General features: G+C 39.7%; 2 protein-coding genes across 5 annotated transcripts in view; one reads left to right on the top strand and one right to left on the bottom strand.

Annotated features, from left to right (window-relative positions):
- The first annotated feature begins 1,616 nt into the window (after positions 1-1,616).
- On the top strand, positions 1,617-15,343 carry LOC121713196 (SAM pointed domain-containing Ets transcription factor-like). Of its 2 annotated transcripts, none has more exons than XM_042097659.1 (6): positions 1,617-2,082; positions 4,769-5,248; positions 7,398-7,595; positions 7,755-7,796; positions 13,568-13,702; positions 13,908-15,343. In XM_042097659.1, exons 2-6 carry the CDS (start codon positions 4,777-4,779, stop codon positions 14,084-14,086), a joined length of 1,026 nt encoding a protein of 341 aa, XP_041953593.1. In that variant the 5' UTR covers positions 1,617-2,082; positions 4,769-4,776; the 3' UTR covers positions 14,087-15,343. The 2 variants fall into 2 exon arrangements, with proteins under 2 accessions (XP_041953593.1, XP_041953592.1); XM_042097658.1 differs by having other exon boundaries at positions 4,764-5,248.
- Positions 15,344-17,019: 1,676 nt separating this feature from the next.
- LOC121713193 (protein kinase C and casein kinase substrate in neurons protein 1-like) overlaps positions 17,020-26,474 on the bottom strand; it is a 38,382-nt gene continuing 28,927 nt past the window's right edge. For 2 of the 3 annotated variants that reach the window (XM_042097651.1, XM_042097652.1), the window contains 5 exons: positions 23,602-23,777; positions 22,736-22,856; positions 22,472-22,605; positions 21,794-22,035; positions 17,020-20,563 (listed from right to left, as the gene is read on the bottom strand). In XM_042097651.1, coding sequence (XP_041953585.1) covers positions 20,454-20,563; positions 21,794-22,035; positions 22,472-22,605; positions 22,736-22,856; positions 23,602-23,777 — 783 coding nt within the window. In that variant the 3' untranslated portion in view covers positions 17,020-20,453. The remainder of the gene's footprint in view (positions 20,564-21,793; positions 22,036-22,471; positions 22,606-22,735; positions 22,857-23,601; positions 23,778-26,474) is intronic. The other variant, XM_042097653.1, reaches the window with a different exon arrangement.

The following is a 26,474-nucleotide window of genomic DNA, read 5'->3' as shown; positions in this document are numbered from 1 at the left end:
TTTTATAATTCCATGGTATTCTGCAACTTTCACATCCAGTCAGCGATGGCTCAACTTCATCATCATACTTAGATAGGTAGCCTATACTGTCTTGAGAACTATTTAGCCTAGTATAACAGATGGCCCTTACAATGAGCTTACTGTAATAGTAAAATTACACTGAAATAGCCTAGGCCTCAAAGGGTAGCTACAATTTATTGAAGCCCTTTTAAGGTGTGATGAAATTTTACCTACAACCCTGGGCCCCCCCTGTCTTTCAATTCTAGTGACGTCCCTGATTGGCCTGTTTCGCTATATCAACCAGTCAGTTTTCAGTGTAGGCAGGCTTTCATCTCTTTTCTCCCGAACTTCAGGTCAGTGTACTGTATCAAGGAACAGGAACGTCATGGCAGAGTCAGTGCCCCCAAAAAAGGAAAAAGTAACACTCATTTCAAAGTGTAGAATACCCTTGTCTCATAAGAGTAAAAAATAATGATAGGCCTTGTCTTGCACACTGCACTGTTTGTAACAGTGACTTTAGCATTGCCCATGGCAGGTTAAATGATTGCAAAAGACATGTTGAGGTGAGTTTAACAAGTGTCAATTCATGCACATATTATTCATCTATAGGCCTTCCTTGTTTGGTGTACTGACAAGGCATTATTGAACAAATTAGTTTTTGTGATAGCTCCCTGAAATGACTTTTTGCAGGTTGGGATGTCCTCCAGTTACAGGTCCAAAGCACTAACCAGTAGGCCACGGCTGCCCATGTATAGGCCTATACACGGCTGTATAGGCCTACTGCCAGTGCAGTGTTTCCCACAGAATTCAGTTCTATTTGTGGTGGTAGGTGACGGTGGGGGGGGTTGCAACAGTTTTGCGCAGCATGTTTATGATGCTAACCTGATTTAATCACGATTTAATTAGTCATCTTTTATGCCAACAACAATCCTTGCACAAATGACAATGTTTTCTTTAAATGTGCATGCAGAGGAAGGGCAGGTTCGTTGAGAGAGAGAAAGAGAGAGAGAGAGAGAGAGACAAGGAGAGGCTTTGCAAAGATGCCCATAGCTCTACAATGAAAGGATTTCATCCAATTTAAATAGTACAACATGGCAAATCATTGTGTGGTGGTCAAAGTTGATATTGTGGTGGGCCGCCACAAGTAAGTCAATGTATGGGAAACACTGCAGTGCTAAGTGTGACATTTCAAGTCATGATGTGTAACATTCCCTTTCTGTTCACTAAGATGAAAACTAGTTGTTTTTTGTCACAAAAGACTAATAATTTTGTTCCATGTGGACTGTGCACTTATACATTCATTATATACAGGGTAGAATTATCTTTTAATCCTTAATATTTTAATATAAAATTGACTGTCTGCCCTAAAATGTATATGTTAAAAGTGAAAATCTCTCTCTCTCTCTCTCTCTCTCTCTCTCTGTCTCTGTCTCTCTCTCTCTCACACACACACACACACACACACAAAGAGGCACACATTTACGCCTACACACATGCACCTGTGTGTTCTGCACACACCTACTCACGCTGGCACGGTCATTTGCCACAAGTAAACAAGGCGTCCCTATAAATGTGTCTTAAGGACTGTGTGGTGACAGTTATTCCTTCACACATGCTCACACAACACGCCCTCTCCTGCCACAAATGCCTGGCTGGGAATTGTTGTACTGATAAGAATATGAGCTTCTCTAAGTGCCCTGGTCACTTATACCTCAGGTAAAGGCAAACTGCACCGAAAGTCCACCCAACCTCCTCCAGCGAGGTCCCTGAAATTGTCTCGCAGGTTGAGTTTTTTTCCCCCAGGTGTTTTGGACGTCGGTAAGACGGAGAAAGAAGACTGAAGATCCCTGGCAGGAACCACCAGGAGCCTAACAAGAGCCTGATCACACAGTGAACTCTATCGGGGTACCAAGGAACCCCCACCCCAGACTGGGAAAGAAGGGTGGCATGTCTCATCTTCTCCACCAGAACCAGCACCAACAAAAGTGAGAGAGTTTTGGGTCGGTCTTCACCTTGTCCAACCGACAAACGGACCATCAATACCCCAGCAATCCACATCCAGGAATTTGAACTTCTAATCAGGTAACAACAGATGCACCAGTTCAACTCTATCTGACTGTATATATATTATATGTATATGATTTATTTACATTTTATATACACGTTTATATTTATTCAGTTAGCACACATTTTATCCAAAGCGACTTGCATATTTCTCACTTAGATTTTCATACTATGTAGGTACATTATACATCTTCAGTATTTTCATTACCCTTGTTTGACATTATACATCTTTAACATTTAATCCCTTTTTGACAGGTGATTTTATCCGTAGGTGGTTGTTGTTTTGAGGCGGTGTGAATTTTTTTTTTTTTCATTTTCTTTTTGCGGTTTATTTCCTTAGTACTTCAAATGAACCATTAATCCTCAACCACATATAGCTTTAATGAGACACAACTGAACTGATAATATCTTTAAAGGAACTTCTGGTACTGGATCAAATTTCTTAGACCCTTTTTGTTTGATTGTTTTAAGATAGCACAGATAAGCTCTCTGTGTGGTTATTGAACACCTTTTACTGTTGACATTCCTTTTCACAGCACAGGATTAGTGAAAGTGAACTTTCTTTTTTTTATCCGAAGATCACTATCTGATTTTATGATTTGACTAGACAAACACTATTTACTAAATGGCCAGAGGGATTAAGGCTGTTAGCAGTCAGTCACTGTGTTTGTGCCAGCCACTCACTGTCATTGTGATGGGATGTATGGACTGGTGTGTGTGTGTGTGTGTGTGTGTGCACGTGTCTGTGTCTGTCTGTGTGTGTGTGTGTGTGTGTGTGTGTGTGTGTGTGTGTGTTTGCACACGTGTGTGTGTGTGTGTGTGTGTGTGTGCATGTGTCTGTGTCTGTGTGTGTGTGTGTGGGTGTCTGTGTGGGTGTCAAAATATACACTAGTATAGGACATTCAAATCTTTAAACAAAACACAGAAAACAGAAACAAAGAAATAATAATTGCTAAAATAAGAAATAAATGCATAGGTGTGCCTGTGAGTCCATTCGAATATCAAACCCACCCATTTGATGTCATTTGGAAACAATGAATAGTGGTTGACAGATACAGTGATGTTGACTGATAAGTAATATCCGTTATCTGTATGACTGCATATTCTTATATGTCTAAACCACTGGATATATTTAGATTTGAGCAATTTTAAGGCTTAGTGTTAATGAAATGGTTTAATGATGACTTTCAAATATCTTATGAATCTTTAAGCAAATTCCTTTAAGTAGGAGACAAAACATGATGTGGGTATAAATGCAGTTATTTTATTTATCTTATTTTTTTTAATTAATATTCTTTATTCATATATCTTTCTTACATTTCTGTAAATGAGGGTACAAGATACACAACAAACACACAACAAGTTCAGTTTGCTTCTTACTGTAATCTCATGAATTGCTGTCAAGTCCAATAACATCTAGATGATATTTTTTTAAAACTGGAAAACACTCTTGGTAAATGTCTTTAGTCATTCTTAGCAGACATGCATCATTTCTTTCCCATGAGATGTAATCATTCATCAGTCCCCAAAAGAAAGATGAAAGCAAAACTTCTCAGCAATTGCAAATAGTCACACCCCTCTCTACAAACACATTGCCCACGGCACTATGAAAAAGACTAAGCGTTTTACCTCAGAACACACAGAGGATTATAAGTAGAGGGTTTTGCACTGCGTTAGTCGCTTTCCGTTTTCTGCTCGAATCTAATCGTGACATGGCAAACAGGCCTGTGTGAAGCTATGGATGAACATTGTTTTAACCCAGAGTTCATTTCATGACGTCATGGCAGTGGAAAAATGATGGCCCTGGCGTCATCTCTGACGTGGTTTGAAACAAAGAGGGAAAGTTTTCCTTCAGGTGGATTAATGAACACTGCCATGTAACTAAAGACATATATCACAAACAGAGAAATAACCGTCCTGTTCTTTTTGTTCTCATGTCTTTTGTCTCATGCTCATGATTAACACTGTGTCCATTGACATAGCCAGAGCATAGATTAAGATGACTGGCCCAGTCAGTTATATCATAAGGACTGGCAGTTTTTCAAGTAAGGTTAAAGGTCTCTCTCTCTCTCTCTCCGAAAATAGCAATATTTTGTAATATTTTGTAACTATTTATTTTACAAAAGCATACAAGCCTAAGCATACAAGCCTATAAGTCCATATCTATAAGGAACTATGAAGGTACTTGGAATGCACAGACGTCTGTTAAGGCTTAATGCTGTATGTCTTATCTCACAATTTTAACAAAACTGAAACTACATTTGTGGATCCACACAGTATTTCGGATCCTTACCATATTTTTTGAGGTTATTCTTTGGGCCGAACAACACATAGAAATCGAGACGCACCCTAGCGGTGGGTCTGGCTCGTCAGGCTAACTACGACTTAGACAGCCAAATAAACAGACAGGCGACATCAAAATAATAATATCCATGGTGAATAGTGTTACATTATCAAATATTTTACCAAACATTTTTCAATATCTTTAATAGTGCAGGTCCACAGTAATTAGTGCTGTGTATATGGTATTTATATTCTACAGCTCTATCCATAGTGGCTAACTTGAATTTCCCCTTGGGGATCAATAAAGCATCTATCTATCTATCTATCTATCTATCTATCTATCTATCTAAATTAGTATATAGAACTGTATAGTAATAGAAAACTAATGAAGTGTGCTTTCTGCTTTCTCCATCAAGAGCAGAGAAGACAATGGGAAGTCCAGCTCATGACCTAGTTGCCGGCACTCTGCACCTGCCTTATGACTTCACGGGGTTCAGCCCTTGCCCAACTGACTCATGGGCCAACATGGAGGACCTGAAGCCTCCGCGCGGCCTTCCCAGCATGCCTGAGCGTGGCCTGCCGGGGGTCTACCTGTCCCGTCTCGACATGTACCTCACCGAGGACACGGCCTGGCTCCTGAAGCGTGCCGAGGTGGCCAGCCCCCTAGTGCCATGCATCCGTGACCACGACAACCACGATCACGACCTGGACGACGAGGCCGCCCGCAGCAAGGAACCGGAGCAGTGCCCAGTGATCGACAGCCAGGGGGGCCTGGGGGGGCTCTCACCCGAGCTGGAGGGACAGGTGGAAGAGCGCTGCCTGGAGCAAGTGCAGAGTCTGGTGGTGGGAGAGGTGCTAAAGGACATCGAGATGGCCTGCAAGCTGCTCAACATCACTCCAGGTACAGTGCATCAGACACTTCTACACCACTACAGGCACCAATACATCACAGGCCTTAGCCATGTCGTCTTTTTTGCCTTGGAAGGGGCAGGATATGTGTAGACAACTGCTATATTGGTGTTACAAACTAACCCCATGCATTTCTATGGAGGATTTTTGGAGTGCTGTGTCTCCTCATTAGAAAGCCTTGGCTCAGGGAAGTTAATGTAACCGATATGAATGATAAAAACAACTTTCTGTTTTCTGTTTTTCTGTTGGTATAAATGTTGGTGTAAATGTACTCAAACGCCAACCTAACCCCAACCATAACCCTAGGGAAACCTACAATGATGACATGTAATGTATAGACATGATGTGTAACATGTGTTTGATTTCACAAAGAGCTTAATTGATTAAAAACACCTCTGTTGGTTCTAGTAGATATGGCATATGAGTCTAACTCTCTGTAGACTGAGCACACAGAGATGGCTTAAAATTTTTTTTATTTTGGTGCAGCAATTGTCTTCGTCAGAATCCATGGGAGATACCATCTGACCCCATGGACTTTTGACGAAGACACAGACGTGTCGAAATGTTAGTCAATTGCTGCACCAAAATAAAATAAATTTAAGCCATCTCAGTGTGCTCTGGTGAACCTTCTCCTTCTCCATGTGATCGGTCCTCTCCCGTGAAACATCAGACGTGACTCCAGGAGCGCGGTGCAACAACCTTTTTTGGTCTCTGTAGACCGACTAAGCAAAGCCAGCCACAATGTTACAATATATGATAGATAGATAGATAGATACTTTATTGATCCCTAGGGGAAATTCAAGGTCACAGTAGCATACAGACAACATACACACACACATTCACTAACAGCAGAAAAAGTAATTAAAAGTATATAACACAACTAAGCAATAAGGACTGTAGAAGATAAAGAATATACTAAATATACTAAAATATAAATATTAAATCAATTCTAAAAAACAGTATCCACATAGTGGGTGAACAAACACAAACAGTGAGGCAGAAGACAATGGTAAAGTGGCTAGTGGACAGACAGTTCAAGACATGGAGGTGGTGAAGAACTGTCTGTCCACTAGCCACTTTACCAGTATATTAGCCTGTTCTTCTAATGCTGTGCACATGTTATTCATGTTTGTGGCATGTTTTCACAGAATTTGCTCTTTTTGTTCATTATTTATCACTTTAATATTAATAGTTGTAACTTTTAAATAACACATTCATATTCAACATAAAAAACAAACATGTTTTGTCTGGATGCTAGATTTCAGAAAACATTTTCAAACAGTTTTTGTCCTAGGTCAATTTTGGGATTGTGGATCATGAGTAGGAAGCATTGGCTCTCGGGGTGAACCAGCTTATTGACATAACATGACATTGATCTTTTCTTGTGTGGTCTAACTGACATTTGCTCTTATTCAAAACAAACTATTTTGCAAATAGCCCCACAGTGGTCCTGGAGGTGATGTCTGTAACAAATATTTGTCAGGTAATTTCTGCTGCTCATTCAAGGCTTCGGTGGCAAGGACTGCTAAGCCCTTTCTTAATTCCGCAGAATGTGTGTGTGGCTGAAGACAACAGCCCTCAGCCACCCCACCCTGTGCAAATGGCTCTGTTGACTTTTCACCTGTTCACACACTCACTCACTTGCCTTCAGGTGAGAGTCTCACGTTGAGAGACAAACACTCCATTATGCTGAAATATCATTCTTTACAATCATATTTTGACTCTCAATCTAATAGCCGCTGTCTTCACTTTTCAAGGTGTGTGTGTTTGTGTGTGTGTGTGTGTGTTTGTGTGTGTGTGTGTGTATGTAGGGGGTGGTGGTGAAATGAAAACTTGTCCATGTGGCATGCCTGCCTGTGTCTGTGTTCAAAGAACTGATACGAGAGAGCTTTAAATGGGGTCGAGGCCTAGCTTGTTTAGTGTGGGATTTGACCAGAGCAACAGAGAGCCAATTGCGCCTGCAGAAAATATTTTGCGGGCTGGCCAGATGAGACTGGCACACAGGTACATTAAAAAGGCGTCATGCTAGCTGCTCACTCATCATGCTCATAACACGTAAGGCGTTAGAGAACCAGCACACGTGGTGAGAGACAGTGTTTGTTAGAGAAGTGTGTGAAATTACCTGTGGCCTTCCTTCGCAGACCCTATGGATTGGAGCTCGGGGAACGTCCAGAAATGGCTGCTGTGGACCGAGCACCTGTACCGGCTGCCTCAGGTGGGCAAGGCCTTCCAAGAGCTCGTGGGCAAGGACCTCTGTGTGATGAGTGAGCACGACTTCAAGCACCGGTCACCGCAGTGCGGCGATGTGCTGCACGCCCACCTCGACATCTGGAAGTCAGGTATATACTGTTTTGTATGATGATTCATGCCAACTTGTGCCAAGTTATGAATGGGCATGAGAATGTCAAGCTCATCAAAGACTGATGCTGTTTCAGTGTCAGTGGCGCATGGCATGACTTTCCCACCCACATTGACTTTCCTCTGCATTATTTTTTTAGCTGCTTGGATGAAGGAACGATCCCCTGGTTATAATCACGTTGGTAAGATCATTTACTTTTCCCCAAAGCACCAAATTCATTGTACTATTGTGTCGTTAATGTTGTTGTTGAAGTAACAGCTGATTAAAAAGCACTATAATTGATATATTGTATCAGCTCTTAATCTAGGTTATGGTAAGGGTTAACATAAAGAAATGGTAGAAGGTGGCAAAGCTTATAAAGAGTTTGGTTCCAAAACGGTATTTCCTCCATTTTAATGAATTTTCATGAATCATTTTTTTTTTTACATTTTGTTCTACAAGTAATTTTAGTGGAAGTGTAATTGGGTTATTGTTACTACATTTATCTTTACTCAATGAAAACAACACAACTGCAATTGTATTGATATTTCCTGAAATACACATGACTTGGAAAAATGGAGATATAGTGTTGTTGTGTATAGTTTAGTGTATAGTTTTGGAATCAAACTCTTCTTATGATGCCATTAAAGGCGAATTCCAAAAACATGCCCTTTAAGGTCTAGTGTCTCCTGAGAAACATTTTCATGAAGGGGCAATTCATGAAGGGCCTATGCATATTATCCCCTGTCTACTACCCAGGAAGGTATAAAGCCATTAACATCCTCACTGCACATGGTTTATACCCACCAGCTGTGAAACCAATCCGATATCCCCACGACAAGAGCAGAAAATGTCACTGCTCACAGTGTTATAAGGAAGTCCTTCGCTATCTAGTCAGTTTCAATGTCAACACCATTTTGTTTATGACGTTGTGCATTGAGCGCTAATTAATGCTACTTCCATAGCAGGCAGTGTTGGTAAGGGCTTGAGATGAGGAAACAACTCACAATGATGAGAAGTGTAGACTTCCTGGTCACTGGAAGAAATTCAACATTTGAATCATGGAATCATTAATGGGATGAATCATTAACCCATGTACATGGCAAATTGCTCCACTAGAGCAACAATTCTGGGCTCAATGTTGGGTACAATCAATTTATACCCAATCAATTGTGTGCCTTTTAAGTAAATATTTTTCCAGATATTTTCTAGATTTACATTAACCGTGTGCATGTCACATAAAATGTATCACTGCTTATCAGTGTTGATAGGCTATATACTCCACCACTTATTTCACTTGTCTGTACTTGCCCTGGCTGTAATTGTCTGATACTAGAGCAGATAAATACTAGAAAAGCATTTCCTGAAGGAAATACAGTGCATGAAAATGCAAAAATATGATGTAAAATATCATACAGAGTAAAAACAAACTATATTGGTTGCTAGGTAGATGAGGTTTAATATAGTTGGAATGACTGAACAGTTAAATAGGTGGATAGTTTATATGGTTAAATTATTTGCGAGGTAGATGAGGTTTAATATAGTTGGAATGACTGAACAGTTAAATAGGTGGACAGTTTAAATGGTTAAATTTAGGTAGATAGTTGACGATAACTGACAGTTGGAATGGCTCTAATGTTTGCTAGCAGTTATGCTAACTATGTTAACAAAGATAATAATGCTAACCAAGTTACTTAACTTAGTTAACTTAGCTAATGTTTTCTAGCAGTTTTTAAAAAAAATGTTAATAATGGTAATGCCGTTAACTATGCTAACAATGCTAACCATGTGACTTAGCTAACTTAGCTAATAATGTATAGCAGTTATGCTAAAATGCTAAGAATGCTAACATGCTAACCATGTGACTGAGCTAACTTAGCTATTCATTTGTAGCAGTTATGCTAACATGCTAACTATGCTAACCATTAGGGGTGTGAATCTCATGTAAAAGATGATACGATTCACATCTAGATACATGGGCACGATTCGATACAAGAAAAGATACATGTTCATAAAAAAACGATTCAGTACGATTCGATGCGATTCGATTAGATGCAATTCGGTGCAGTTCAAGAATGAAAAGCATTCTGAAAGATTTTTTATCATTTGCTCAAGGTGCACATTCATTTTATATTATCAATTATCATGGTCATGGTTGTCAATTAGGCAAAAAAATGTGTGAATATGATTATATGATTATCTAAACTGAGGTTTGTATCATATACTGTATTGAAAATGAAAAAAGAATACATTTCTACATTTCAGTCAAACACAGCAGCCAAATACAACATAAAAATAAATGTTTAGAGACTTTATAGATTTTATAGTTATATCTGATTGCTTTCAAGGAGCTGTAGCCTATTGTTGAGATAAGACAATACCGAAATAAAATAAAACAGTGCTTAAGACACTCTTGGCCTTTTCTCATATAGCCTACAAGAATAAAATAGGCCTACATGTCAATGAACTCTCTGTGCTTATTTTGTTCCAACGGTAGACCTAATATGCAGAAACCTATAATGCCACAAGTCTGAGTGAATATGAACAAAATAATAATAATTTGTGTTCGTTTTAGCAGCAAGGGCCAAATTATTCCTTAACATTAAGGAAATCCCTTCATCAAACATAAGGCTACTCTACAGACTATCATTGCTTTTTAGGAATGCTATAGTAAGTGTTTAATTTCGCGCTGGACTTTGAAAAACAAAAGAGTAAAAATGGTCAAACAAACGACCGAGTGCAAGTTGTCACATGCTTAAGTTGCAGTAGATGTATGGGTAATGAGGTCCTTTGACAACTTTAGGCAATGAATGTAGCCAAAAACGAACTGCATTACCCACAAATCCGTGCCACGTGTAGCTTCAAAACAGGAAGTGGGATGAACGCGCTGCTTGCAACGTAAATGAGAGTCTGAGCGAGCAGAAAAGGTTGTGAACCGATTCGTAACAAGTAAATCGATATAGCGACTGCTAACCATGTGACTTAGCTAACTTAGCTTATAATTTTTAATAGTTATGCTAAATATGCTAACTAACATCTTAACAATGCTAAAATGCTAACTATGCTAACCATGTGACTAATCTAATGTGACTGATTAGCTCACTAGTGAGCTAATCAGTTTTAGCAGTTTTGCTAAAAATGCTAACAATGTTAGCAATGTTAATATGTTAACTATGCTAACCATGCTAACTAGCTACAGTGGGTAGGAGTCATAGTTGATGACAAGTAACAGTTACAATGGCTGAACAGTTAAAAAGTTTAGTAGTTTTAAGGGTTAAATTGTTTAACACTGAAATATTGTAGTGAGGACTTTTATTTTGAAACAATTTTTGGCAGAGAAAGCAGTTGAACAGGATGTGTAGTCTTAATAGAGCCAGTTTGTATGCTAAAAGCCTGAGACTGGCAGTTGAGCCAGGTGGCCTGACCACCTGGCATATGATTCTAATTGCTTAACGGCTCCATTGTGATGTCATCAGCCTAATGTTAAGTCTATGGGGGAAATTTTAATAGTTTTTAACTAGGCCTAATAGTTTAAAAAGTATAAAAGTTACAAAGATGAAATATACATAGCACTCATGTCCTAAGTAAGACCTACGTAACATAGTTTGAATGAAGTTTCTACGTTAAACGGTTGAAGCTGCATTAATTGCATTAGAAGAAGAAGAATAACTAGAAAATGTAATTTCGAGGAAATTACCAGTGCATGAAAATATAAACATACTGTATATTAACACAAAATGCCAAACAAACTTTTATTTGGAAACAGTTGGCAGGAGTCATAGTTGATAACAACTGACAGTTGAAATGGCTGAACAGTTAAATAGTTGAGTAGTTTAAATAGTTAAATTATTTAATAGTGAATTATTGTAGTGAGGACATGTATTTTGAAACAGTTGTGGGCAGAGGAAATAGTAGTCTTAAGAGAGCCATATTGTATGCTTAAAGCCTGAGACAGAGTATATAGATTAAAAGTTGAATGTAGATAGTGTAATGGATGTTGATAGACAGAAAGTTGAATGGATGTTGATAGGCAGATTGTTTAATGGATGTTGATGTATAGTTTAATGGGTGGATGAGTGAATGGTTTGAAGAGGATGAATAGATAGAAAGTTGGATGGAATGTGCCTTATATCCTTGTAGAATGGAGAGACACAGAGAGTTGGCCTAGTTAAGCAGAAAGCAGTTGATACAGGTGCAATCAGTTGAACTGGCCCTTTGATGGGTCCTAGTTAAGCAGCTGGAAGTTGATACAGGTGCAAATCAAGTTAATTAGTCCATTGTGATGTCATAGTGCTAATGTAAAGTCTATGGGGAAAAATAAGCTTGTTTTTTGTTAATATCTCAAAAAGTATAAAGTTTACAAAAGTGAAAAATACATTCCTCAAGTGTCCTTTTCAAGACCTATGTTACAAAGTTTGAACGAAGTTTCTACGTTAAACGGTTGAAGCTGAATTAGACGCAGAAATTTGGTGGGAAGAATAAGAAGAAGAAGAAGAAGAAGAAGAAGACTTCGGATAACAGAACAGTGCATTTTCATGCACTGTAATAATAAGAAGAAGCCTATTAAGAACAGTACAGTGCATTTTCATGCACTGTAATTAGGTGTGTATATTCAGTGTGAAATCTGTGTTCCGAAAGCTCAGTGCTAAGGCTATAACGTAACAACCAGTCCCTTTTCAGTCTCAAGAACAGCACACGCGGTCCATTTGCAACAGGTGTGAAGAACAGTGCAGCTTTGCTGTGGAAACGCCAGATACCACTTTTGAGGTGTCGTGGGCCTAATTTAATCAAACACCGATGAAGAAAGGGGCCTGCTTGATAACCCCTGTGAAATGCTTTCGAAGGTTGTGATTAGTGATTAGTGATTAGTGTGCTTTGTTAGTGATTTTGTTTTTGACGGTAAACAGGCTCGATTGTCGATTGGCTGCTGTGGGAAAATCCCCTACCTATGGCAAGCCCTAGGAATTTAACATCTCTCCAGTGTATAACTAGAAAATGTAATTTCGAGGAAATTACCAGTGCATGAAAATATAAACATACTGTATATTAACATAAAATGCAAAACAAACTTTTATTTGATAACAGTTGGCAGAAGTCATAGTTGATAACAACTGACAGTTGAAATGGCTGAACAGTTAAATAGTTGAGTGGTTTAAATAGTTAAATTATTTAATAGTGAATTATTGTAGTGAGGACATTTATTTTGAAACAGTTGTGGGCAGAGGAAATAGTTGAACAGGATCTGTAGAGCCAGATTGTATGTTTAAAGCCTGAGACAGAGTATATAGTTTAAAAGTTAAATATATAGAGTGTGTAATGGATGTTGATAGACAGAAAGTTGAATGGATGTTGATGGGATAGTTTAATGGGTAGATGAGTGAATGGTTTGAAGAGGATGAATGGATAGAAAGTTGGATGGAATGTGCCTTATATCCTTGTAGAATGGAGATACACAGAGAGAGTTGGCCTAATTGAGCAGAAAGCAGTTGATACAGGTGCAATCAGTTTACTGTAACTAGCTTTTTGATGGGACCTAGATGAGCAGCTGGAAGTTGCTACAGGTGCAAATCAAGTTAATTAGCCCATTATGATGTCATAGTCCCCATACAAAGTCTATGGGGAAAATCAGCTTGTTTTTTATTAATATCTCAAAAAGTATAAAGTTTACAAAAGTGAAAAATACATTCCTCGAGTCTCCTTTTCAAGACCTACGTTACAAAGTTTGAACGAAGTTTCTACGTTAAACGGTTGAAGCTGAATTAGACGCAGAAATTTGGTGGGAAGAATAAGAAGAAGAAGAAGAAGAAGAAGAAGACTTCGGATAACAGAACAGTGCATTTTCATGCACTGTCATTAAAATACGGCAGACAGTCAGTCTGTAACAGGTGGTCCTTTCGCACAGTCTGAGGAACAATGCAGCTTTGCTAAGGCCGGGCGCAGCCTTTAACCAGTGGTCTGTCTGAACTGTTCCAGGAACAGATGAGCTGTGCTCAGAGGCCGACTCCTGCTGCTCCGGACAGCCCATTCACCTCTGGCAGTTCCTCAGGGAGCTGCTGCTCAAGCCACACAACTATGGACGGTGCATTCGCTGGCTTAACAAAGAGAAGGGTGCGTGAAAAGGAACAATGTGTGTGTGTGTGTGTGTGTGTGCCTGTGTGTGTGTTTGTGTGTCTATGTGTCTCTCTTTCTGTGTGTGTGTGTGTGTGTGTGTGTGTGAAAAATACATAACACTTGAATGCAGAAATAGTGCAATATATCCCAAAGTAAGAACATCTGAGATATCTGAACCTAAACATGGTGATGTCATCAACAGGTATCTTCAAGATCGAGGATTCGGCACATGTGGCCAAACTCTGGGGGATTAGGAAGAACCGTCCAGCAATGAACTATGACAAGTTAAGCCGCTCAATTCGGCAGTACTATAAAAAGGGAATTATCAGGAAACCCGACGTGTCACAAAGACTGGTCTATCAGTTTGTTCAACCTGTATGATGGATGGAGACAGATGAAACCACTGCTACTCAGTACCAATGTCTAACTGTGAACTGTGTTGAAAGAGCTCATCCTCATGAAATTATGTTGAATAATTACATTTCGTACCACTTCTCTGCTGTTACATGTTCAGCATAAAAGGCGATGTTGTCCCAAAGATCATGGTAGGCCTACAACCTTCTGTCCAGGTACTATGGTGACTGTATCTGAAGTAGCAGTATTTCAGACCTGTTCATTTGCATATCCTGCCTTCACTTTTATTATATTTTATTTCTAGGATTTAAGTAACATTTCTCTCTACTAGCATTTCAATGTTTTGTTTATAAAATAGGTCCTTTATAATTCTTGTATGACTTAGGTGTTAACTTGTGTTTTGACTATTAACTGTCTGTGTCCTGTGTACGAAAGTGAAAAGAACATTTTGAAGCAGGCTTACGCCATATGATCACCTTAGATCTTTTTTTCGCTGGGTTTATTTATTTTAAGGGTGGTTTACGTCTTTATGGTCCGGTTGAACAGCAAACACTGACTTACGTCCATTCAGCTTCTATGAGAGTCTGAATGTATGTTATGGAAAAAGAAGCATGTGTGCAAATAGTCGCAGGTTCGCTTTTATTGTGTGCAACGAATGATTAAAACGTCTTGGCACACATTTAACACTTCCTTTACTCCCTTCCTTCGTCTTTCTCGCCCAGTGTGTGTGCTTGTGTGCGTGTGTGTTTGCCCTTTCAGTCAGTTTTGGCATGGATAGTTATTGTTTGATTCTATCATACATGAAGCCTACCTTGAGGAGGGTGTTTCCTCAGATTAAATGTCAAGTTTACCGGAGGATATGCAAAATTACTGAGCCAAAAGTGAAGAATAGTATCTCTATTGTTCCCTGTGGATAATTCCACTGACTATTTCATAGTCAAAAACACTTGAACCTGAATTGTGGATTTCAGTCACGTACAACACAATGTTTGCCTAGTCCTTTCCGTGTTATTGGTTGATAACTATATCAAATTGCAACTTACTGCACTCACATTGAAGACTCTAAGAATATAAAATCAAAAATGATCTGGGACCATCAGCAATAGTCATAGTCACAGTGTCATATAGGAAGTGTTAGGCCTATTGTTGAATTTTTATCAGTTTCAAACTGTCCAGTGCCCACTGTTTTTTTTACTCTCTCCTGATGCTCGCCATTTCCACTGCATCAGAACTGTTCTCTTACTGCATAGACACTGTAATAAAATCCCTTTTCATGAACAAAGACTAGACTGTTTTTTTTTAACATGGCACCATGTTTCATCAGCCAATAATATGCACTGTTGACGAATTAAACCAGCAAGATGTCATAATGCAAACTATCTACAATTAATATTGTTTTTGCACATTTTTTGCTTAGATTGTTGTTTCTTTTCAAGGTAAGTGTAATGCACACCAATAATTACTGGCGAGGTGCTAGCCCCACTAGTGAATCATTTAGAGAGGGTAGAGAAACACTGCACACTCTGGCTCCATGTCACTGTTTTTTTATTGAACGATAACGTGTCGGCCTGGCCAAAATGTTATCGTTCCTTTATAAAACATTGATACAGAGTCAGAGTGCATGGCTGTCGTGCCCACGTTTAATTGTGTAGATAAATAACTTTAATCAGGTGTCATTTCTCTGCACTTGTTTCACTCATTTGTAATGGTGTGTCAACTCCAGACCCTCTTTACACTGTAGAGACAAGCTTGTGTGAATCATTCTCACTGCTGATTGATATATGTTCTATATTTCTATATTTTGATATATGTTCTATATTTCAGTCTCGCACTTTAATGTCTGTATGTGGTATGTCTGTATATTTTTATTTTTTATTGTCTGTCTATGTCTGCATGGGAAAGTAAGAAACGAAATTTCAAATCTTTGTATGACCAGTGCATGTAAAGAAATTGACAATAAAGCCGACTTGACTTGACTTGACTGCTGACCCCTTGTGGTCAACTGTGACCATAACCATCAACTTGCTTCCATTATAAGTTTAAAAGGACTCCGTTGCACAACAAACCACAATGTGCAATACACTGTGTTGGGATATGCTGATGCTCAGCTCATAAACTTACATTTTCCTTCCATTACACCTTGACTAGAAGGTAACTTCTACACTCGAATCCTCTGGTAGTAGTATTTATTGACGTTGTTTTAATTGTTACCTAAGGTCTCCTCTGCATTGCAGCTCAAATTTTATTTCTCTTTTTCTAAGTCGCTTTGGATAATAGTGTCTGCTAAATGAATCAATAAAGTAAATGTAACAGATAAACTTTCTACCTGATCCCTTTCATCATCCTTCTAAGCAGTAGCTACTTCCATTTACATACATTTATTTATTTACCAGACACTTTCATCCAAAGCGACTTGTCAGTTATATTACAAGGGCCAATACAAGGGCCCCAGAGCAACTTGAGGAGCAACTTGCTCGAGGGCACAACGGTTGAAGCCGTAAACCACTACGCTACCACCACCCGATTTGTAACAATCTACCTCAGGGTTCCTTAAATAACATTAATTCAATTGTGTATCCTGTTGTTAACATGAAAACCATTACATTATAAAATGACCCATGCTGTTTGTTGATTGCTATATGTTTTCTACAGTGACCAAGACCAAGTGTTTTTGGGGACAAGGAAGTTTTGGAGTGCATGGTCTCTCTCCCCCTGACAGATAAAACTTACTGTAACTCTTAAGATGAAAAAAGTTTCCGGGTGTTTAGTGACTGCCAATCTGATATGTCAACCACGGCTGAACTGTCAGTGGAACTGTCCCTGTGGAAGTCAGCCAATTTGATCCAAACATGATAATGTAACTGTAACCGTAATTTTTAGATGGGGGGTTGATTGAGGGTCAAATTACATGGAAGACGGACAAATACACAAAAGTCTCATAAATCAAGCATGACACTGTATGGGTGGGTAGACATGATCACACAGGTAACATGACACCCCATGTTTTCTCAACAAACTTGTTTTCCTTCTCAAACCAATATTGCAATATTGACATCACTACAACAACTTAGATCCAGGTTGCTTGTTACTATCATCATCATTATAATAGTCATCATCACCGATGCCTTAATCATCATCATAATCATAATCATCATGATCTTTATGCATATTTAAATGAACGTCATGTTATATTGAGATGGACAGGCACTACACCAGTTAGGAGATTCAAATTACATCACTAACTATGAACATACCTACATCTTCTAGGACTGCTAAAATAGAGTTTTCACAACATAAGCCGTCATCTGTTCATAAGTGTGCATAAGGAAGAAAAACATAAAAAAGCATTTACATGTACACTTTTTCTTCACTGTTTCAACTTACATAGGTCATCATGTTCTACTCAACACAGTTGTACAGTTACAATAGAATATAATCTTTAAATTACATCATCATATACAAATGTGACGGCGTGAACCACACGCGTTTATACAGGTATGGTACATAGACAATTCCATTCCAATCAAAATTAAATTAATACAATATGGTGCCTATTGATTGTTACAGTATGTCTTTTTTCATTGATTTTTTGATAACATTTACAAGTATGACACTATTGTTTAAATCTGTGTTCAATCACTTGCATTTTTTTTATTTCTTTTTTATGTCTACATAAACACAACTCATACACACTGGATATGATAAAGATGTTTGTTCATCCCAAAAATATTCCCCAACAGCTTGTGTGTGTGTGTGTAAGTGAGTTTTCATGTGTAACAGTTTGACATTGTGCATGGCCCTGTATGTCTTTCTGAATATGTGAGTGTATGTGTATGTGTGTGTGTGTGTGTGTAAGAGAGTGTATGTGTGTGTGTGTGTGTGTATGTCCATATATGTGAGCACTGTATGCATATTCAGCATGTGTTATATATACTGTGCAGGTGACGCGGGATATCTGAACAATAAATGTCATGGATTCTTTTTGCTAGGCTGGACAGCATGACCTAAGACATACCACAGGGAGCTGGTGATGGGCCTTTCTCAAGTTACCTCCAGTCTCCTCGAGTCCTTCTAATCCCTTCTTTTCACTTCTCACGCCAGTCAACACCACTCACGATTTCCCCAGCAAGCTTTTTTTTCTGTGGTTTGTTTTCTTGATATATTCCTTCTTGTTTTTTTGTTGTCTTTTTCTTTGTTTTGGCGGCATGACTTCTCATCATTGGCCCCACACTTTTTGCGATTTAGGTTTTTCAATCTCACTTTTGGCAATGAGAGTAGTTGCATTTAAATAAATCGCTCTTTGTTTTTTTTCTTTAGTTTTTTTTTTCTTACCGCAGTCACAGTAGCATTACCTGTCACTGCAGGTCATCATTTGAAGCATAGCTACTAAGTTACAGGTGTAGGTACTGGATGCGCTTGGAGAGAACTAGATATTTAAAGCTCCGATATACAGTATATAGATACCACTGAACCACAAACAGTACTCTTGTAGAAGCAGTGGCTGTGCTTTCACACAAGAGCATCTGATTCGTAATTCTAGGTTATATTCTGGTGCACTGAAACACACTCTGTGTTATACTAAACATTACACGTGAAACAGCGCTAATCTTTGTGATACCGGATGCATATGGTTGTTGTAAGTTGTAAGGTAGAAAAAAAAACACATAAAACTACAGTGGCTCAGTAGGAGGTCTGTTTCAAGTGTGTGTTGATGAAGCAAGAGTCAGAGAGTGTGTGAAGTGCTCTAATGACACCCAAGCAAATATCATCAGCAAACACTGCCATCACGACGGGAGCGACAGAGAACGAGAAGGAAAAAGAGAAAGAAAAAAAAAGAGAGAACATGGAATGAAAAGACAAGACCAACATGCCACGCTTGCATATGATACACTCTCTCACACACACACACACACACACACACACACACACACACACAAACAAAAACAAACAAAAAACTTTTTTTCAGTGTTCAGTCACAGTGGATGAGGTTGCCTCCTGGTCCCATCAGTCCAGAATGCTATTGTAGCATTGCTCTCTGACAACAACAGGCTACATTCATCAGATGAAGATGAGGGAGGATACCACTTTAATACACTTAGCCACGACTTGAACTTTGCACCTCGAAACAGCACTGAAACACCTCAACATGCAATTAACAGTATGCACTGCTGTTAGCAATCACATCAGCAGTGCCTAGGAGGCAATAGGCAAACTAAATATCCATACTACTGTTTCACAGCCTCAAAAGTTCATCTTGTAGAGTAGTACCATTGGATCAGATGTTTGTGATATTGTAGTCCCAACACTTATTAGTTGAATACAGGAATGTTAGCATTAAAACTATGCTAACATTTACATACTTTGACATGGATCATAGTGATATGCATATAGACCCTTTCAAGAGAGTTCCATTATCAGCATCATAGTTGGCCCCACAAGACTTCCTTTTTAACATTCCATATGTTATCTTAATGCAGAGGAAGTAGATTGGGGCCCAAATAGAATGTTCAAGCATTGTTTTTGTTTTTATTGTTGAAAGGGTCTATAGAAAATGATAAAAGGACATACAGAGACACGAATGCCACGAAATATGCACACCTGCCACTTCCTGAAGATTTCAGGGTTCAGTTACAGTCTCGTTTATGTGTCCGTCTCTTCCCCGTCCATCTGAGTTTGTGGATGTGGTGAGCATAGCATCCTGAAGCGATGATGGCCTGATGATTCAAGTCAATTCTCTTGCATAGTGCATGCTACTATGCAACCAGAATCCAGTGTTAAGAGACAGAAAACAGCACTGCAACACACACGTTTCACCAGTGAGGGAACACCACACGAGAACAGAAGAAAGAAAAAAAAATAGGAAAATAAAATAGAAACATATGGAAGATGGGCTGCCACTGCGTGGGCGAGACTGCATAAGATATGTGTCATCACTGAAATCCTTACACATCCACTGTAGCTCACATTAGGGTTACGTATACGGCTGCTATTACTCTATGTTGCTTGTGATAGTTAATGATAACCTGTGAGAGAATGTACTGTTGCATCAACCCTTACAGAGAGCTGTGTGTATCCAATTGGAACACACAGCTTGTGGGATTCATATAACAGTACTATGGAGCTGCTTAAGTAGCATGTATATTAATGTGTGAGTAGTATGAACACTTGGTTAAATGCCTTCGTTCCCGCGCGCATTCCCCCCAGTGGATAAATATATACTGTATAGATAGTTAGACTTTTTTTGTGTTTAGGTTACTAAGATTTTGAATGAAACTGCTTCACACATCGATTGGGCAAGACATGTGTTGCTCCTAAGTCTCTGGCTAGGCGCAGTGCTCTTCTGTAAGGACAATCTGAGCGGGCTCCCCATGGTTTGCACTGTCTCAGTCGCGGACTACATCTCCTCCACGTAGTTGGCCGGGTACAAGCCTGTTCGGCCGCTGTCGAGGCGACCTCTGCACCAGCCCTGGTCGTCCTCTTCTTCGATCTTGGTGAGTTCATCGCCTGTGGGAGGAGAGGGGCATTATGTCATCATCATCATCATCATCATTAATACTATCATGAATTCAAATAAATGAATCAGACTGGTATGTTTCGAGAGGTATGCTGACTAAACAAGGTATGACATTGCCCATGATGTACTTCCAAACATGATACAAAAAAGACACAAGTAAGAGACACAAACAATAGTTGAATCCAGTTTTCACAGTTTCACTGGGGTGGTGGGAGTTGCTCTGGAGAGAGTGGGCCTTGTAATATAACTGACATTATATAAGTCACTTTGGATAAAAGCATTTGCTAAATTAATAAATGTAAATATAAACTTGCCCGGCAACAAACTAAACTCAAAGCTAGCGTGCATTTTAGACACAGCCAGAGAGAGGCCACATGGACTAAAGCCCCATTCACACCAAAGATTCCCGATGAGATGAGCTGCAACATTCTATAAACTAGCAACTTGCTGCAATGTTCTAAAACCTTGCAACTGCGACTAGACATGGTGAATGCTTTGCGACGGCTTGCAACAGCTGGCAACGACGTGCAACATTTAATTAACACCGCTGCAACTCCTTTCTGCAACGGTTTCGTCTCGTCGCGAATCTTTGGTGTGAATTGGGCTTAATAAACACCAGGTGGCACACACAAACAAGGACAGAACAGTCTGATAAGGCTAACCATGGCAATCTGTGCCCTCCCTTCTCTAACTCGCGCTATGAGGGTTTTATTCTGGAGAACCAGGGGGCAAATGGGTGGTCATTTCCTGCTCCCACTTTCCGCCCCCTTTTTGTGGCCAGCCTTGTAAGTGCTATGCTGCACAGCGGCTCATTTGGCCTCCCTCAATGGCCCCGGCCTCGGGACTGCAATTCACCATCACAGCTGCCTGCATTGACCCCTCTGAGGAGGATTTTGATGCCAATTCTCTCTGTGCCAAGCCAATGAATAGAGTATGAGACAGACTGTCTCACACACTCCCTTGTCAGACTACATTTGGAATTTGTACAATATTCAAATGACATCCTCTCAGAGTAACAAGGTGCATCTCCATTTAATGATGTAGTTTTTTTTTAGTCACTCCACAGTGCAGTGATGTTTCACTTTATTAGCGCTAGTAGTCAGTCTGCGGGTACTAAACCTGCTTTGACAGTGGCAGTGCCATGCTACACGCAGTGAGACACATGATCTGCTTGATAAGAAAGAGAGAGAGAGAGAGAGAGCTGTCTTAATGAGCCGCACCTGCTTTGAAGCTCAGCTCATCTTGCTCCTGTCCATCATAGTCGTAGAGCGCTCGCACGCGCACACCGCTGCCGCCGCCACCACCGATGCCACCACCGACGCTGCCTCCGCCTCGCGCGCTGCCAGAGTCGTCCTCGAAGGAGTTGCCGCCCCCGTTAGTCTCGTTGCCCGAGTACGCGTTGGGCTGTTCGTCATCGGACCACTCGGTCGAGTAGGCCTGGTTCTTGTCATAGCTACTGACACTGAGTGGATTGAGAGGAGATGTGGAGCACACGTAAAGTGCTAATGAGCATTCTGAGGTTTTATTTAAAAAATTATAAATATAAGATCATCATTCATGATCCATAAATAAATTGAAATTGTTTGATGAAGAAATCATACACTTTTGCTTTCTTTTGTCCTGAGATATTTGTATATCATTTTAACTGTTACAATGAATGATGACACAACAGACAACTAAATGACTCCAGTTGTAATGCAATATTTTATCTAAAACCTGGAACAACTACATATTAAATGTTGTATTTCTAGACATTCTACAAGTAACATTTTAGCATTCCACAGCATTCAATCTTAAGGTGGATCTTTCTTAGTTTCCACAAAAGATCAAATATTATACATACAGCTTTAGCTCTGAGTGTGCATTGTTTTTGCACTATTATCTTTGTTTTGTCTTACCTGCCGCGGTCTCCGGGTTGTCCAGCGTGTTCTGTGCTCGGAGTGGCTGGGGCAACACCATCAGGCTTCTTCTTCTCCCTCTTAGCCACAGCGTTGGTGGCGTCTGGATTATATTCCTGTGAAGGCCCAGTTAACTTAAGCACAATACATTTTTTATTCAACATGAACGGAGTACATGTTTTGAACGTTCACAGATATTGACGTCTATTTTTGTATAGCTTGTTTGCCCTGTAAAACACATTGCTACGGCAGGGAATCCAATACCTCAAACGCTGGCCAGTTCATGTGCATGCCTGGACCATGGTTGTTGCTGAACCACTTCAGGTCCTCCTGCGAATTGGCTGCCAGTATGGTACGTTCAAGCTCCCGATACACTGTGGCATAGCTGTAAAGAGAAGAGCATGCAATAAAAAATATTAGTATCCTACCAATACCGTTTTTAATGACTTAACACATGCAGATCATGGTATCTTCCTGACATGTTACACATCCATACACATACATACTGTAAACATACTGACATGTATTCAGTATGACATCAGTATTATTTATAACCAACAACCCAGTCAGTACAGAAAGTATGTAAGACATCGTGGAGACGTATTCAAAAGGTCTGCTGGACAGCAGGAACATGTGTTCTAGAGATCGCTCATCTGGCAGATGTATCTGAGATGTCTTGTTAAGATCTTAACAGCTTAAATGCATTGTGTTCCATTTAGAACGTCTTATTTTGATAAGCGACAGCGCTTTTTCACTATCAAGGTGTGTTTCAGTTCTACAAAAACTGCATATTTAATACATTTATAGACCTTTGTGTTACGGAAGTGAGATTTAAGTCCTATTATGATGTATTCATGTGCATCTGGTATACGGCTGCTAAACACCGTTTGAACACCTTAACAAGACGTCTCAGACCTTTCAAACACGTCTCCAAGATGACGTTCCGTGCTGACTGGGAATGCACTAACTATTCCATTCACTTAGTGCTTCCCTGGGAGGCTTTTCTAGTGATGTGTGGGTTTTATCTGCATTTACTTGCAGTTGCAGGGTACGGGATATCACCTGACCTACAGTATTTCCACAAGTCGGAGCAGCAGTTTGGAGTGCTACCTGGCGGTGACCAAACTCACTTTTGGTTCTCGGTGAGGTTGAGGTGGCGCTTGATGTCCAGCAGCACCTCTTTGAGGAAGTTGAGTCTCTTGACCTCATGCTGCTGACACTGGTCAAACACCTGTTCCATCTGCTCCATGTACTGAGGCGTGCACTTGTTCAGCTCGTCCAAGGACTTATCATACTTCTCCTTGGCCTTGGATAAAAACAGAGGGAGAGAAAGAAAAAAAAGAGAAAGAGAGAGAGAGGGAGAGAGAGATAAAGGGACAAGGTTTACATAGCTGATTTCCCATAATGCACTTGAGTGTAATGATCATGTGACCTGATTGCCAGATTTATGTTTGTCAAGTCAAGTCAAGTCAGATTTATTTGTATAGCGCATTTAACATGCACAGAGTGCAACCCAAAGCGCTCCACATATAAGACATTGTCATTGACATAGACTAACAAAGACAATAGATGCCGGACGGAGCGGCATAGTCGCCAGCGTACCCGTGACACCAAGACATACAACAAACAAATTAATAAATAAAATAAATAAAAATGAAAAATAAAATTAGTCCAATTTCCAACCGGCTGAAAATGTCCAAGGGCAAAGATGACCCGCGTGAAAACTGCGCACAGCTGTGTCTTCACAATGCAACACCAACAAAGTTCTTTATAACTGACCAACACGGAGAATTCACTGGCAGTCTGGAGAGCACTGGAAGGACAAGACAGTCCAAATTTGTGATGGGCGACCCTGCTGATTATCAGCTCGGTGGTCCTAGACAGTGACCGTTTGTCGCTGCCATTGAACAACAACATAGGCAACAAGCCAAAAGAAAGCCACATAGACAAGCTGCAAAGAGTCCTATCTGTCAAAGACACTAGCACTAATTATCATTTTAGCTCACTGCCGTAATAACATTAATTGAATAATTTACAGTTTAGAGATTTCAACACTAGGCCTAGAAATTACAAAAGCAAAGGCACTGAGCCTGTGAAAATGTTCGTCCGAAATTTACCTGAGGAACAAATTAAGCTGGGGCTGAATATTAAACTAACACAGGTAGACTACCAATTACACTAATGTGTGTGAAGAACTGGCTACATTACCACCACCACCCCCTCTCCCCAAAAAACTGAACAGAAGAGCCATTTAAAAATATGACATTTTAATGACTACTTAATAATTCAGTGGGACAATTGATTAGATCACCTCAATCATAAATATATTAATACAGTCTACTACCACAGTGTCATTTTCTGACTATTACACTGAGGCAAAGTCAGACCACTGTAAATTAACAGCTTACTATGTCTCTTTAGAGGCCACTTGTGTAACACTATTGATCCCAGCACACGATATAAGCACTTAAAGGCAAGCTGAGGTTAAAATGGCTGACAGCAGTTCAGCTTTAGCTTACCTAAGCTAATAGCTTACACAGCAATGCCTGCACATAATTTGGTGAGAGGTCATGCGAGAAAAACTTGTTTTGTTGGGTTTTCCTGTTTTCTTCAAACAAAATGCATTATAGAAATGATAGAAATTCCAAGAAATGAATTGTGGTGCTTTGTGGTGCTTGTATTTTGATTAGTATTAGCATTGTGACATGAGGTGCAAATATGTAATCTTTTTCTCATAATTACACAAGGAGAGAAAATTGGCAGATTAACCCAAATTAAACTCTTGTGGTCTTAACAGCACCTAACATCCTTTGCGTCAGGGAGCACCTTGTAAGCACCTTACTCTTGCAACTCGGCTAACAGTTATAAGCGGCTCACATCACCAGTTCTCCTCTCACCAAATAGAGGGGCAAATCTTTGGGATTATCTCTTCCACTTTTCCTTCCAAATCACATTGATTAATGACTAAAAAGACCTGAGTGTGAAACAGGCCAGCAGGCAAATTCACCTAATTCAAGTTTAATATAAAAACATAACATAAGCTAACTAGACCTGAACGTGACACAGACAAGCAGGTTCATTTTGTAAGATTTGCATCTGACAACAAAAACTTAGGAGTCATAGGAAAATGGGGGAAAAATCTTGTCAGATGAGCCTGTAGACCTGCAGTGAACCTCCACAACCTCGTAAACAGCCACACGAAGGTTTTCACGTCTAAGTAATTTCCTGGGTATTAGTCACATTGTGTATAATCCACAGGACAGTGTTTTATGCTAATTAAAAAAAAAAAAAAAACTACTGTACCCGTGATTTAATCATAAAGAAGAAGGGAGTAAAGAAATGCATTCCCATGTATAGCCTGTCCGCATGTATTAACCTCAAAGTTTAAGAAATTTTGCAAAAAACCTTGGTCAATAGTTGGGAAATTACGATACTCCCACTCCCTGATCTACTCTCCCTCCCTGATCTCTTACTGATATTGATAGCAATAATTTTAGGGTTTCAATTACTTAGTTTTAGTTAGCCATGGGGCCCCTCTTGGCATTAAACAAGACACCCTCCCCTCCCCCAATGAAATGCTAATGTACTGGTTCCAAGGGCTATCAGATCCACAAGACAAAGGATGTTACCTTGCTATAATGTATCCACGTGTCATGAAATGTAAATATATTCATGTTTGGTATCATTGCAATAGTCTCAGTACAAGGATTGTAATGATTTGATTGTGAGAATGTTTGGAACATTCTATAAGTGATATTTCTGATATATAAGATATCTCTCCTCATGCTGTTCAGATAAGAATGCATAGGTGTGAAGTAGGTGTGAGTAGGTGTGTCTGATGCCATCTGGAGAACCAACCACGTGGGCTTGTTTTGCCGCCAATTCTTTCTTTGTTTAACCCATACAAAAGTGACTAACTTGCATTGTTTGTCAGAAGAACAAGATGGAGAACTGAAGAAGAGAGGGAGAAGTTGATCCAACATAGACCATAGACCATTTTTAC

This window comes from Alosa sapidissima, chromosome 7, assembly GCF_018492685.1.
Source record: "Alosa sapidissima isolate fAloSap1 chromosome 7, fAloSap1.pri, whole genome shotgun sequence".
NCBI lineage: Eukaryota > Metazoa > Chordata > Actinopteri > Clupeiformes > Clupeidae > Alosa > Alosa sapidissima.
Note: the sequence above shows the minus strand (reverse complement) of the source record. Positions and strands in the feature narration are given on the sequence as shown.